This window comes from Dendropsophus ebraccatus, chromosome 4 (assembly GCF_027789765.1).
Source record: "Dendropsophus ebraccatus isolate aDenEbr1 chromosome 4, aDenEbr1.pat, whole genome shotgun sequence".
NCBI classification, from domain to species: domain Eukaryota; kingdom Metazoa; phylum Chordata; class Amphibia; order Anura; family Hylidae; genus Dendropsophus; species Dendropsophus ebraccatus.
The window spans coordinates 149,499,751-149,514,596 of NC_091457.1; the positions used below are offsets into that span (position 1 = coordinate 149,499,751).

The 14,846-nt window shown below is 46.9% G+C and overlaps 1 protein-coding gene across 1 annotated transcript in view; it reads right to left on the reverse strand.

Annotated features, from left to right (window-relative positions):
• The window catches only part of COLGALT2 (collagen beta(1-O)galactosyltransferase 2), a 72,913-nt gene extending 66,737 nt beyond the window's left edge, over window positions 1-6,176 (reverse strand). Inside the window, exon 1 of the mRNA XM_069968971.1 lies at window positions 5,924-6,176. Coding sequence (XP_069825072.1) covers window positions 5,924-6,147 — 224 coding nt within the window. The 5' untranslated portion in view covers window positions 6,148-6,176. The remainder of the gene's footprint in view (window positions 1-5,923) is intronic.
• Between the last annotated feature and the right edge of the window lie 8,670 nt (window positions 6,177-14,846).

Consider the following 14,846-nt stretch of genomic DNA (forward strand, 5'->3'; position numbering starts at 1 on the left):
CCCTGGACACTGCTGCCGACCACCTGCACACAACACAGCAGACACTATCCCACTATTCACAGGATTTATTAGCCATAAGAGTATCCCGGTAACATATTGTATGTTTATTCTCTGCACATTGTCTTATGACACAGTTACTGTCAGCCTCCTGTATTTATAACTGTAAAATACTCTGTGCTGCTGTGAACAGTTATAGTGACATCGTGACTGAGAGTGCTACTACTGCTCTATGTGATGGACAGATGTAGTCCAGTCTGACACAGTGCTCTCTGCTGCCACCTCTGTCCATGTCAGGAACTGTCCAGAGCAGGAGAGGTTTTCTATGGGGATTTGCTACTGTTCTGGATAGTTCCTGACGTGGACAGAGGTGGCAGCAGAGAGCATTGTGTTAGACTGGAAAGAATAAACCACTTCCCACAGGACATGCAGCAGCTGGAAGTACTGGAAGATTGAAGAATTTTTTTAATAGAAGTAATTTACAAATTTATATAATTTTCTGACACCATTTTTTTTTTCGCCGGAGTACATTTTTAATGCCCATTAACTTGTTCTCCCTGGACAAACGCTGAAGCTGGAGGTGTCTGTTAGCGTCTACTCCTTACTGAAACCACATCAGCCAAACTGAGCATGCATGTGTTCGGTGTTAGTGAAGGTGTATGGCCACTTTAAGCTTATTATCCTGTAAACCTACCATGATCACATGCAGATATACTCAATACCTTAGGATGTCATGAGCGAATGGACTTTGATGAACCACAGATGGACGCTTCACAGTCAATAGAAATTATTACTTTTATGGTGCAAAACTCTAGTGCCAACAACTAAGCAGATAAAGTATAAAAGAACAGCGTCTAGTGCAAATATACCACAGGGGCCATAAAGGAGATGGAGTCTTACTGTTCCTGTAGGAGCAAACATTCCCCATCCATTCCCCATACAATTCCCCATCCATTCCCCATACAATTCCCCATACATTCCCCATCCATTCCCCATCCATTCCCCATACAATCCCCATCCATTCCCCATACATTCCCCATACATTCCCCATCCATTCCCCATACAATCCCCATACATTCCCCATACATTCCCCATACAATCCCCATACATTCCCCATCCATTCCCCATCCATTCCCCATACAATCCCCATATATTCCCCATACAATTCCCCATATATTCCCCATACATTCCCCATATAATCCCCATCCATTCCCCATATAATCCCCATCCATTCCCCATACAATCCCCATCCATTCCCCATCCATTCCCCATATATTCCCCATACATTCCCCATATAATCCCCATACATTCCCCATCCATTCCCCATACAATCCCCATACATTCCCCATACAATCCCCATACATTCCCCATACAATCCCCATACATTCCCCATACAATCCCCATACATTCCCCATACAATCCCCATACATTCCCCATACATTCCCCATACATTCCCCATATATTCCCCATACAATTACCCATACATTCCCCATACAATTACCCATACATTCCCCATACAATTATCCATACATTCCCCATACAATCCCCATACATTCCCCATATATTCCCCATACAATTACCCATACATTCCCCATACAATTCCCCATACATTCCCCATACAATTATCCATACATTCCCCATACAATTCCCCATACAATTACCCATAAATTCCCCATACATGTGCTACTGGATAATAGGGATGTGCTTAGAGCTGTTAGCCCTGATCTGTCACCCTGTACAGCTCCCTGCATGCCATAAATAAAGGAATTATTATTACTTTTAATATTTGATTATTATTATTATTATTATTATTATTATTATTATTATTATTATTATTATTATCACTATTGGAGTATCAGCACACTACAGAACCCATAGACTCTATTTTATGTACAGGCAGATTCCACCGTCCGCCTGAAGAATAATCAGGTTCATAATAAACCCTGTACAAGAGGTGATACACACTGTGATGTCACACTATGAGGAATAATACACACTGTGATGTCACACTATGAGGAATAATACACACTGTGATGTCACACTATGAGGTATAATACACACTGTGATGTCACACCATGAGGAATAATACACACTATGATATAACACTATGAGGAATACTACACACTATGATGTAACACTATGAGGAATAATACACTCTATGATGTAACACTATGAGGTATAATACACACTGTGATGTCACACTATGAGGTATAATACACACTGTGATGTCACACTATGAGGAATAATACACACTGTGACGTCACACTATGAGGAATAATACACACTATGATGTCACACTATGAGGAATAATACACACTGTGATGTCACACTATGAGGTATAATACACACTGTGATGTCACACCATGAGGAATAATACACACTATGATATAACACTATGAGGAATAATACACACTATGATGTCACACTATGAGGAATAATACACACTGTGATGTCACACTAGGAGGTATAATACACACTGTGATGTCACACTAGGAGGTATAATACACACTGTGATGTCACACTATGAGGTATAATACACACTGTGATGTCACACTATGAGGAATAATACACACTGTGATGTCAGAGCACAGGAATAATACACACTGTGATGTCACACTATGAGGAATAATACACACTGTGATGTCACACTATGAGGTATAATACACACTGTGATGTCACACTATGAGGTACACACTGTGATGTCACATTATGAGGAATAATACACACTGTGATGTCACACTATGAGGAATAATACACACTGTGATGTCAGAGCACAGGAATAATACACACTGTGATGTCACACTATGAGGAATAATACACACTGTGATGTCAGAGCACAGGAATAATACACACTGTGATGTCAGAGCACCAGAATAAAAAAAATGTGATGCCAGAATACAATAGATAATAAACATTGTAATGTCACAGTGCAGATAGAACACACAATATGGTACTGAAAGCAAGTGATTTCACTATGTACCCTGTAACATTACATCACAGGGAAACTCATACAGTGATGTCACAGAGCAGAAATGATGTCACACAGCAGGAATGATGTCACACAGCAGGAATGATGTCACAGAGCAGGAATGATGTCACAGAACAGAAATGATATCACAGAGCAGGGATGATGTCACAGAGCAGGAATGATCTCAAAGAACAGGAATGATGTCACAGAGCAGGAATGATGTCACAGAACAGGAATGATGTCACACAGCAGGGATGATGTCACAGAGCAGGAATGATGTCACAGAACAGGAATGATGCCACAGAGCAGGAATGATGTCATACAACAGGAATGATGTCACAGAGCAGGGATGATGTCACAAAGCAGGGATGATGTCACAAAGCAGGGATGATGTCACACAGCAGGGATGATGTCACAGAGCAAGAATGATGTCACAGAACAGGAATGATGTCACACAGCAGGGATGATGTCACAGAGCAGGAATGATGTCACAGAACAGGAATGATGTCACAGAGCAGGAATGATGTCACAGAACAGGAATGATGTCACAGAACAGGAATTATGTCACAAAGCAGGGATGATGCAGGCGGTAATGCTATGGAGAAGGGGTAAGACACTGTGAGGCGGTGACTATGTGGCCGCTCTCACTATTCATCATCCATAGAGATCACTAACTGCTCCTTATACCTGAGGGGATATTGGCCACTTTAATTGTTGGTTCCTATGGAAGCCGCCATGTCTGCCCCCCTTATCTACTCAGGTACCTGTTCTCTAGACCTGGATGTGTCTGTAGGACAGTGGAAGGCAGAGTAGACATAGCTAATACATCCTGAAAAGTTGTCAAGAAGTGGACAGTCCCTTTAAGCATCAAAAATTACAGCAAATGCAACATAAATCCACTGTAGTGTAATAAGACTATAAAGTAACATCAACAACTGTGTGGTAGAAAAGTGCAGTGTATGAGGCTGGGGTGCCAGTCATCTCTCCCTGTGTATGGGGCTGGGGTGCCAGTCATCTCTCCCTGTGTATGGGGCTGGGGTGCCAGTCATCTCTCCCTGTGTATGAGGCTGGGGTGCCAGTCATCTCTCCCTGTGTATGGGGCTGGGGTGCCAGTCATCTCTCCCTGTGTATGGGGCTGGGGTGCCAGTCATCTCTCCCTTGGTGCCAGTCATCTCTCCCTGTGTATGAGGCTGGGGTGCCAGTCATCTCTCCCTGTGTATGGGGCTGGGGTGCCAGTCATCTCTCCCTGTGTATGATGGTGCCAGTCATCTCTCCCTGTGTATGATGGTGCTAGTCATCTCTCCCTGTGTATGATGGTGCAGTCATCTCTCCCTGTGTATGATGGTGCAGTCATCTCTCCCTTGGTGCCAGCCATCTCTCCCTGTGTATGAGGCTGGGGTGCCAGTCATCTCTCCCTGTGTATGATGCTGGTGCAGTCATCTCTCCCTGTGTATGATGGTGCAGTCATCTCTCCCTGTGTATGATGGTGCCAGTCATCTCTCCCTGTGTATAATGGTGCCAGTCATCTCTCCCTGTGTATGATGGTGCCAGTCATCTCTCCCTTGGTGCCAGTCATCTCTCCCTGTGTATGATGGTGCCAGTCATCTCTCCCTTGGTGCCAGTCATCTCTCCCTGTGTATGATGGGGCAGTCATCTCTCCCTGTGTATGATGGTGCCAGTCATCTCTCCCTGTGTATGATGGTGCCAGTCATCTCTCCCTGTGTATGACGGTGCCAGCCATCTCTCCCTGTGTATGATGGTGCCAGCCATCTCTCCCTTGGTGCCAGTCATCTCTCCCTGTGTATGATGGTGCCAGTCATCTCTCCCTTGGTGCCAGTCATCTCTCCCTGTGTATGATGGTGCCAGTCATCTCTCCCTGTGTATGATGGTGCCAGTCATCTCTCCCTGTGTATGATGGTGCCAGTCATGTATCCCTGTGTATGATGGTGCAGTCATCTCTCCCTGTGTATGATGGTGCCAGTCATCTCTCCCTGTGTATGATGGTGCCAGTCATCTCTCCCTATGTATGGGGCTGGGGTGCCAGTCATCTCTCCCTGTGTATGATGGTGCCAGTCATCTCTCCCTTGGTGACAGTCATCTCTCCCTGTGTATGAGGCTGGTGCAGCCATCTCTCCCTTTGTATGATGGTGCCAGTCATCGCTCCCTGTGTATGATGGTGCAGTCATCTCTCCCTGTGTATGATGGTGACAGTCATCTCTCCCTGTGTATGAGGCTGGTGCAGTCATCTCTCCCTGTGTATGATGTTGCCAGTCATCTCTCCCTGTGTATGATGGTGCCAGTCATCTCTCCCTGTGTATGATGGTGCAGTCATCTCTCCCAGTGTATGATGGTGCCAGTCATCTCTCCCTGTGTATGATGGTGCCAGTCATCTCTCCCTGTGTATGATGGTGCCAGTCATCTCTCCCTGTGTATGATGGTGCAGTCATCTCTCCCTGTGTATGATGGTGCAATCATCTCTCCCTGTGTATGATGGTGCCAGTCATCTCTCCCTGTGTATGATGGTGCCAGTCATCTCTCCCTGTGTATGATGGTGCCAGTCATCTCTCCCAGTGTATGATGGTGCCAGTCATCTCTCCCTGTGTATGATGGTGCCAGTCATCTCTCCCAGTGTATGATGGTGCCAGTCATCTCTCCCTGTGTATGATGGTGCCAGTCATCTCTCCCTGTGTATGATGGTGCCAGTCATCTCTCCCTGTGTATGATGGTGCCAGTCATGTATCCCAGTGTATGATGGTGCCAGTCATCTCTCCCTTGGTGCCAGTCATCTCTCCCTGTGTATGATGGTGCCAGTCATCTCTCCCTGTGTATGATGGTGCCAGTCATGTATCCCAGTGTATGATGGTGCCAGTCATCTCTCCCTTGGTGCCAGTCATCTCTCCCTTGGTGCCAGTCATGTATCCCTGTGTATGAGGCTGGTGCCAGTCCTGCCCCCCTCACCAGATGGCGATCCTGTTCTTGGGGTAGTCCAGCTTATCGATGCAGTCCAGGAAATAGGGCAGCGTGTGGGCAGAGTTCCTAGCTATGATGGCCAGCAGGACGCTCGGCTTCTGGAGCGCAGACTCCGGGAGAAAGACCTCCTCTCCATCCAGCTCCTCTCCCGCCACAGCCCGCAGGATGGCCAGGCACAGGGGCACCAGGAGCCGGGCACGGACCGCAGCCATCTTCCGCCGAGCCCGCCGCTCTGCATACTGCTCTGCCGGCCCGGGAGCCGCCGTCTACTGTGTGTGCGGGGGGCGGGGGGGATGGAGCTGAAACCTGAGAGCAGGAGGGGGTAGGGGGGGCTGCAGGGACAGGACCGGCTCATAATGCTGCCATTCATCCTGCTGCACAGTGCCAGAGAGCTGAGGGATCCCTGCTATCTATACTGTGTATATGGGTGTCTATAGTGTGTATATGGGTGTCTATACTGTGTATATAGGTGTCTATAGTGTATATATGGGTGTATATACTGTGTATATGGGTGTCTATAGTGTGTATATGAGTGTATATACTGTGTATATGGGTGTATATACTGTGTATATAGGTGTCTATAGTGTGTATATAGGTGTCTATACTGTCACTGTGTATGTAGGTGTCTATACTGTGTATATGGGTGTATATACTGTGTATATGGATGTATATACTGTGTATATGGGTGTCTATAGTGTGTATATGGGTGTATATACTGTGTATATGGGTGTCTATAGTGTGTATATGGGTGTATATACTGTGTATATGGATGTATATACTGTGTATATAGGTGTCTATAGTGTTTATATGGGTGTATATACTGTGTATATAGGTGTCTATAGTGTGTATATGGGTGTATATACTGTGTATATGGGTGTCTATAGTGTGTATATAGGTGTCTATACTGTCACTGTGTATATAGGTGTCTATAGTGTGTATATGGGTGTATATACTGTGTATATAGGTGTCTATAGTGTGTATATACGTGTCTATACTGTGTATATGGGCGTATATACTGTGTATATATATATATATATATATATATATATATATATACTGTGTATATAGGTGTCTATAGTGTGCATATAGGTGTCTATACTGTCACTGTGTATATAGGTGTCTATACTGTGTATATGGGTGTATATACTGTGTATATGGATGTATATACTGTGTATATGGATGTCTAAACTGTGTATATGGGCGTATATACTGTGTGTGTGTATATATATATATATATATATATATATATATATATATACTGTGTATATAGGTGTCTATAGTGTGTATATAGGTGTCTATAGTGTCACTGTGTATATAGGTGTCTATACTGTGTATATGGGTGTATATACTGTGTATATTGGTGTCTATACTGTGTATATGGATGTATATACTATGTATAAAGTGCGTATGGTCACATAGGTGTCTATAGTGTGTATATAGATGTATATAGTGTGTATGGTTACATAGGTGTCTACAGTGTGTGTATATTTAGATGTCCATAGTGTGTGGTTACATAGATGTGTATATAGTGTATGTGGTTACATAGATGTGTATACTGTATAGTGTATGTGGTTACATAGATGTGTATATAGTGTATGTGGTTACATAGATGTGTATACTGTATAGTGTATGTGGTTACATAGATGTGTATGTAGTTTATGTGGTTACATACAGTGGCATAGCTACTATAGAGGCAGGGTAGGCAGTTGCTATGGGGCCCCTGCAGGAGGGTGGCCCAGGGGGAGAATGTAAGAGCGTTTGTCCTTCTGCTTAATCCCTTATGTACTGCAGCGTGTAAGTGACCCAATGTTTACTTGCATGCTGCAACACAAAAAAGGGTTAACTAGCAGAAGACAGAGATCTCTGCTTTACTGTACTGATAACCCCTGACCTCTGTTCTCCAGCTGCAATCAAGTAGTAAAATGTGCAGAGCTGGTGCAGAGGTCGGGGGCTATCAGTGCACCAGCAGTAAAGCAGATATCTTTGTCTTCTAAACACAGGGTCACTTACACACTGTAGTACATAAGGGGTTAAGCAGAAGGTAGTCCACTCCTGCACCTATGTATGTAACCATAAGGGCTCCTAATGAGCCTTTATAGGTAAAAACAGTGGACTGTCATAGCAAGCCGCCATTAGCTCTCTGCTCTGCCAGTCACTTTTGTGGCTGCAGCCAGGATTCTGCCTCTGGTCACAAGAGACTTTATTTTTCGGCCACATCACAGAGTATATACAGTGTATTTATATATACGCAGTGCTTTGTGTTGTGCCTAGGGGAGGGGGGCCCTTACATTTTTTTTTGCTATGGGGCCCCGTGAATCCTAGCTACGCCCCTGGTTACATAGATTACCAATGGGACAAACCTGAAATTATATCAGTTTACTGTACAATGTATAGGGTGCCATAGAAAATGAAGACGGCCCCATCACTCAATGTCAGGAGGCAGCAGCGTAAGTAGTGATAACTACCACTAGGTATATACAGGGTGCAGTGGCGGATTAAATAAACCCTGGGCCCCGGGCTGTCCACCCAACCTGGGCCCCTCCCGGTCAATCTGCCCACATTATAATCCGCTACTGCGCGATACCCCCCCCACACACACACACTGTCCCCAATAAACAGTGCCTGCCTCCCCTCCCTGCTGGACCCAATAAACATAATGTTTGGTCCCTTGCTGCTACCCCCAGTAAGGAAGGTCGCAGGGTCCCAGCAGCACAGAGGATGTCAGGAGGAGGGTGCTGATCTATTGGGGAGGTCCGAGCAGCACAGAGGATGTCAGGAGAGGAGGGCGCTGATCTTATAGGGGAGGTCACAGCAGCACAGAGAATGTCAGGAGAGGAGGATGCTGATCTTATAGGGGAGGTCACAGGGTCACAGCAGCACAGAGGATGTCAGGAGAGGAGGGCGCTGATCTTATAGGGGAGGTCACAGGGTCAAAGCAGCACAGAGGATGTCAGGAGAGGAGGGTGCTAATCTTATAGGGCAGGTCACAGCAGCACAGAGGATGTCAGGAGAGGAGGGCGCTGATCTTATAGGGGAGGTCACAGGGTCACAGCAGCACAGAGGATGTCAGGAGAGGAGGGTGCTGATCTTATAGGGCAGGTCACAGCAGCACAGAGGATGTCAGGAGAGGAGGGCGCTGATCTTATAGGGGAGGTCACAGGGTCCCATCAGCACAGAGGATGTCAGGAGAGCAGGGCGCTGGTCTTATAGGGGAGGTCCTAGCAGCACAGAGGATGTCAGGAGAGGAGGGTGCTAATCCTATAGGAGATGGTCCCCCCTTCTTCCCTTATAGATGGTCCCACTCTTCCCCCCCTTATAGATGGTCCCACTCTTCCCCCCTTATAGATGGTCCCACTCTTCCCCCCTTATAGATGGTCCCCCTCTCCCCCCACCTTATAGATGGTCCCCCTCTCCCCCCACCTTATAGATGGTCCCCCTCTCCCCCCCACCTCCACCTTATAGATGGTCACCTTATAAAAACTCACCTGCCATCCGTTCCCCCGTCGATCCTCTCCTGCAGGCTCCGTCTGTCCCCCGGCTGATGCGTGGCTGCTGGGGGTGTCCCGTCCTATCCCCCGGCAGCACGCGCATCACAGAGCTCCCCGTGCGCCGGAAGTCACAGCCACAAGCGCACGGGGAGCTCTGTGATGCGCGTGCTGCCGGGGGATAGGACGGGACACCCCCGGCAGCCGCGTATCAGCCGGACTCTTGTGACCGCAAGCAAAACAGTGCTTGCGGTCACAAGAGAGTCACCGCAGCGGCGTGGGCGCATTATAATGTGGGCGGCGCTGCATGGGCCCCCCCGGAGCCTCGGCCCTGGGCGGCCGCCCGAACCCCCACATTATAATCCGCCACTGACAGGGTGGTCCTAAAGTAGGTGGACAGTATGTGCAATAGGGTTTTGAAGGGGGAGATTTATCAAACATGGTGTAAAGTGAAACTGGCGCAGTTGCCTCTAGCAACCAATTAGATTCCACCTTTCATTTTCCAAAGAGTCTGTGAGGAATGAAAGGTGGAATCTGATTGGTTGCTAGGGGCAACTGAGCCAGTTTCACTTTACACCATGTTCGATAAATCTCCCTCTTCAAAACCCGATTAGGGTACTAGTACACAGAACGATAATCGGCCGAATCAGGCTGATTCGGCTGATTATCGCTCCGTGTAATAAAGACAACGATCAGCCGATGATCGTTATCATCGGCGGATCGTTGATATAGGTTAGAACCTATAATTGTCGGGCACCAATCGCGCACCGCTACGTGTAATAGTGGTGTGTGGCCGCCGACTGACGACATACATTACCTATCCACGCTCCAGGGCTGCTGCTGCGGTCCACTTCTCCCCGGGTCCCGCGCGCTCCAGCTTCAGAGCGGCCTGTCTGAGCTGACAGGCCACAGAGCCAATCACAGGCCGGGACCGCGCAACCTGTGATTGGCTGAGTGGCCTGTCAGCTCAGACAGGCCGCTCTGAAGCTGGAGCGCGCGGGACACGGGGAGAAGCGGACCGCAGCAGCAGCCCTGGAGTGTGGATAGGTAAAGTATACTGTTTAAGCAAGGGCTGAAAGGACATTGGTAACGATGTCCGTGCAGCCCTTGTTAAACGATTATCGGGCAGTGTAATAGGCCCAGTAAAAAAGCGCCGATCTAGCAGATCGGCTCCCGTTTACAGTTGTTATCGGGCCCCCATTGGCCCGTCTGATACCACCCTTACACATACTGTCTACCTACTTTTGGACCAACCTTTATAACAGCGCCATACATCACAGAGCCTAGTAGTGCTGGAAGGCAGAGACCACTAGCGTCATTGTTCATACTACTAATTTAAACATCCGTCACAAAAAAAAAGGAGGAAAGGCAAAACCACCATTACGGAAGAAGGGGTAATGGTAAGCTGCAGTACTTCCTGCTATGTTTTTCATATCCTGGAGAATCCCTTTAAATAAGGCTAAAGGCTGTATTTCCGGGTGTGTAGATGTGGCAGCAGGGTGACATCCAGGGGCTCCAGCTCTGCACCCATCTCCATTAGTCCTGCTCATCTGTGGTTAACCTCAAGAGACCTGGGAATATTTCAGAAGAGGAGCATCAAGGGAAGCTGTTTGTACTGAAAATATCTGCCGGCCTAGGAAAATGTTCATTTAAACATGAGGACAAGTCTGACTGTATCTTCTCACGGCTGAATGTATCTTCTGTGCTTTCTGATGAATCTCTGCTCCTTTTTTTTTTGCTAGCGGTTTAGGCGTGCAGCATAGTATGAGGATGTGCATATACACTGTATACTTTCATCATACACTGGAGGTGTGACATGTATATACTATGTTCTATAGCTCAAGGGAAAAGAAATACATACTATAGCATAGGTAAGACCAATTCTTTCCTAAAGAGCAAAACAGTAACTTAAAGGGGTACTCCGGGCTGGGGGCATTTACCTCCTTTCAGACTTTCAGAGTCGTGTCCTGGATTGCGCCGCTCCCGGTCCGCACTGCCCGGCCACTTCTTGGTCGCTGACGCAGGTTTGAGGCGTGACGTTTCAAGTCCGCTCAGCTAGTCAGTGGCAGGGGCAGGATCCCACCTCTGCTGTTGACTGGCTGAGCGGACTTGAAACGTCACGTCTCAAGCCCCTGCAGAGACCAGGAAGCAGCCGGGAGCGGCGCGATCCAGGACACGACTCTGAAACCGAGAAGGTAAGAGGACGTCATTGCCCTCATCCACTTCCTTCTCGGCCATAGGAAAAAAGCCCCCCCCCCCCCCCCAGACCGGAGTACCCCTTTAAAGGGGTAATGAGGAGGGAAAAAAATGTTTTCAATTAGAAAGTTATACAGATTTGTAAATTACTTCTAATTAAAATTCTCAAGTCTTCCCATACTTATCAGCTGCTGTATGTCCTGCAGGAAGTGGTGTTTTCTCTCAAGTCTGACACAGTGCTCTCTGCTGCCACCTCTGTCCATGTCAGGAACTGTCCAGAGCAGCAGCAAATGCCCATAGAAAACCTCTCCTGCTCTGGACAGTTCCAGACATGGACAGAGGAGGCAGCAGAGAGAACCGTGTCAGGGTGGGTTCAGACTACAGAATTCTCGCGGATAAATTCCGTCGCTAGAACGCGCTTACGGCCGCGCATAGAATGGTGTTTATGGCACGGGCGGAGAGGCGCGCGCGGATTCCGCATTCCGCTGAAATAATTGACACGTGAGCCGGCGGAAAGGCGACGGAATTCGGCGGATTTAATCCGCGCGAATTCCGTAGTCTGAACCCACCCTCAGACTGGAAAGAATCCACCACTTACTGCAGAACATACAGCAGCTGATAAGTACTGGAAGACTGGAGATTTTCTTTGAAAATATATTAAAAAATCTGTATAACTTTCTGAAACCAGTAGCTTTAAAAACTATTTTTCCCCCCTTAGAAAACCTCTTCTGCTCTGGACAGTTTCTGACATGGACAGAGGTGGCAGCAGAGAGCACTGTGTCAGACTGGAAACAATACACCACTTCCTGCAGGACATCCAGCAGCTGATAAGTACTGGAGGACATACAGCATTCTCTACTACAAGTAAATGTGTATTGTGAAAAAGTTGTAATATCTTCCATGGTTAATGTTACAAAAAAACAAAAGACATGCAAAGCCTAAAAGAAAGCTCCAGCTTGGTGGATTAGTCAGCTAAAGGGGTATTCCAACAACGGACAAAATACAATTGTTGTGATCAGTAGGGAACAGCTTATAGGGTGTCATATAGACAATGCGGCTGCTGAAAAACAGAACATTTGGACCTATAACTACACTTTATACAGGAAGCCCAAGTCTTATATTATTAAAAAGGTTCCCCTTTAAGAATTTGTTTTTGCTGTAAAAAAGTCTGGAGAAGCTCCTTAGAGACACTGTACACACTTCTCTGTGGGTTTTGTTTTTGTTCTTTCCCATGGTGATGGAGAAATGTCTGGGGGTCTTCACACATCTGACAGCAAGGTAATGAAATCCTTTAGTATTGACTTGTTAGAATTGCATCCGAGTGTAAAGGCCGAAGCTGGAAGAATCGTCTCCTTTACAAACTGCATAATGCGTTCCACAGCGGCCTCATCCCGGCTTAAGGCCCTATTCCACGGAACGATTATCGGCCGCTACGGACGATAATCGTCCCGTGGAATAGAGTGCAATGATCAGCCGACATCATGTCGGCTGATCGTTGCAGTCGCTCGTTTTTCAACATGTTGAAAAACAAGCGACTGATACAGCAACGATCTTCTGCCGTCGCTCCGTTGAATAGGAGCATCGGCAGCAGATGCTGCTGTATCCTATAGGCTGCCCGGACGATCAGCGATCACCCAGGCAGCTCCCCGCCGCTCCTCCCGCACTCACCCGCTCGCTGCAGCCGCGTTGAATAGCGGCGGCAGCGAGCGGGGAACGAGGAGCAAACGAGCGCTGAGAGCGCTCGTTTGCTCCTCTAGACAGCCTGTTGAATAGGGCCATTAGATACTGTGACCGCGCCTTATACAGGGTGCTTGTGTATCTAAACTACATTTGTATCTAATCTAAACTTTTTTTTTTTTTAAATCCCTATGATGTTTAGACCCCCCCCCCCCCCACGTCCAGGGTTGATAAGGTGCTGGGTGCACATCTCCCAGACTGATGTCACTGCTCATCATGTCTTGGTGCAGAGCAGGATGGAGTGCAGACACCAGTTGCCGATCACTGACACTATTACATGGGCCGATTTTGAATGAGCCATACTAGCAATACTCGAAAACCAATAGAGAACATAGAGATGACTGCTAGAAAACTAGAGAAGAGAGCTAGAGAAGACTGCTAAAGAACTAGAGAAGACCACTAGAGAAGGCAGCTAGAGAACGTAGAGAAGAGAACTAGAGAAGGCAGCTAGAGAACGTAGAGATGACTGCTAGAGAACTAGAGAAGAGAGCTAGAGAAGACTGCTAAAGAACTAGAGAAGACCACTAGAAAAGGCAGCTAGAGAACGTAGAGAAGACTGTTAGAGAACTAGAGAAGACCACTAGAAAAGGCAGCTAGAGAACGTAGAGATGACTGCTAGAGAACTAGAGAAGAGAGCTATAGAACTAGAGAAGACTGCTAAAGAACTAGAGAACTAGAGAAGGCAGCTAGAGAACGTAGAGATGACTGCTAGAAAACTAGAGAAGAGAGCTAGAGAACTAGAGAAGACTGCTAAAGAACTAGAGAAGACCACTAGAGAAGTCAGCTAGAGAACGTAGAGATGACTGCTAGAAAACTAGAGAAGAGAGCTAGAGAACTAGAGAAGACTGCTAAAGAACTAGAGAAGACCACTAGAGAAGGCAGCTAGAGAACGTAGAGAAGACTGCTAGAGAACTAGAGAAGACAGCTAGAGAAGACTGCTAGAAAACTAGAGAAGACAGCTAGAGAACTAGAGAAGACAGCTAGAGAACTAGAGAAGACTGCTAGAAAACTAGAGAAGACCACTAGAGAACTAGAGAAAGCAGCTAAAGAACATAGAGAAGACTGCTAGAGAACTAGAGAAGACCGCATAAGAACTAGAGAAGACCGCATAAGAACTAGAGAAAACCACTAGAGAACTAGAGAAGGCACCTAGAGAACGTAGAGAAGACTGCTAGAGAAAACTGCTAGAGAACTAGAGAAGACAGCTAGAGAACTAGAGTAGACTGCATAAGAACTAGAGAAAAACACTAGAGAAGGCAGTTAGAGAACGTAGAGAAGACTGCTAGAGAACTAGAGAAGACCGCTAGAAAATATTGAGAAGATCACTAGAGAAGACTGCTAGAGAACTAGAGAAGGCAGCTAGAAAACGTAGAGAAGACTGCTAGAGAAGAATTATAGAGAACTAGAGAAGACCACTAAAGAACTAGAGAAGACCACCAAGAGATAGAAAGGCGCGGGGTGGGGGTGGGGGGGGGGGAGAGATGAGCCTCGAT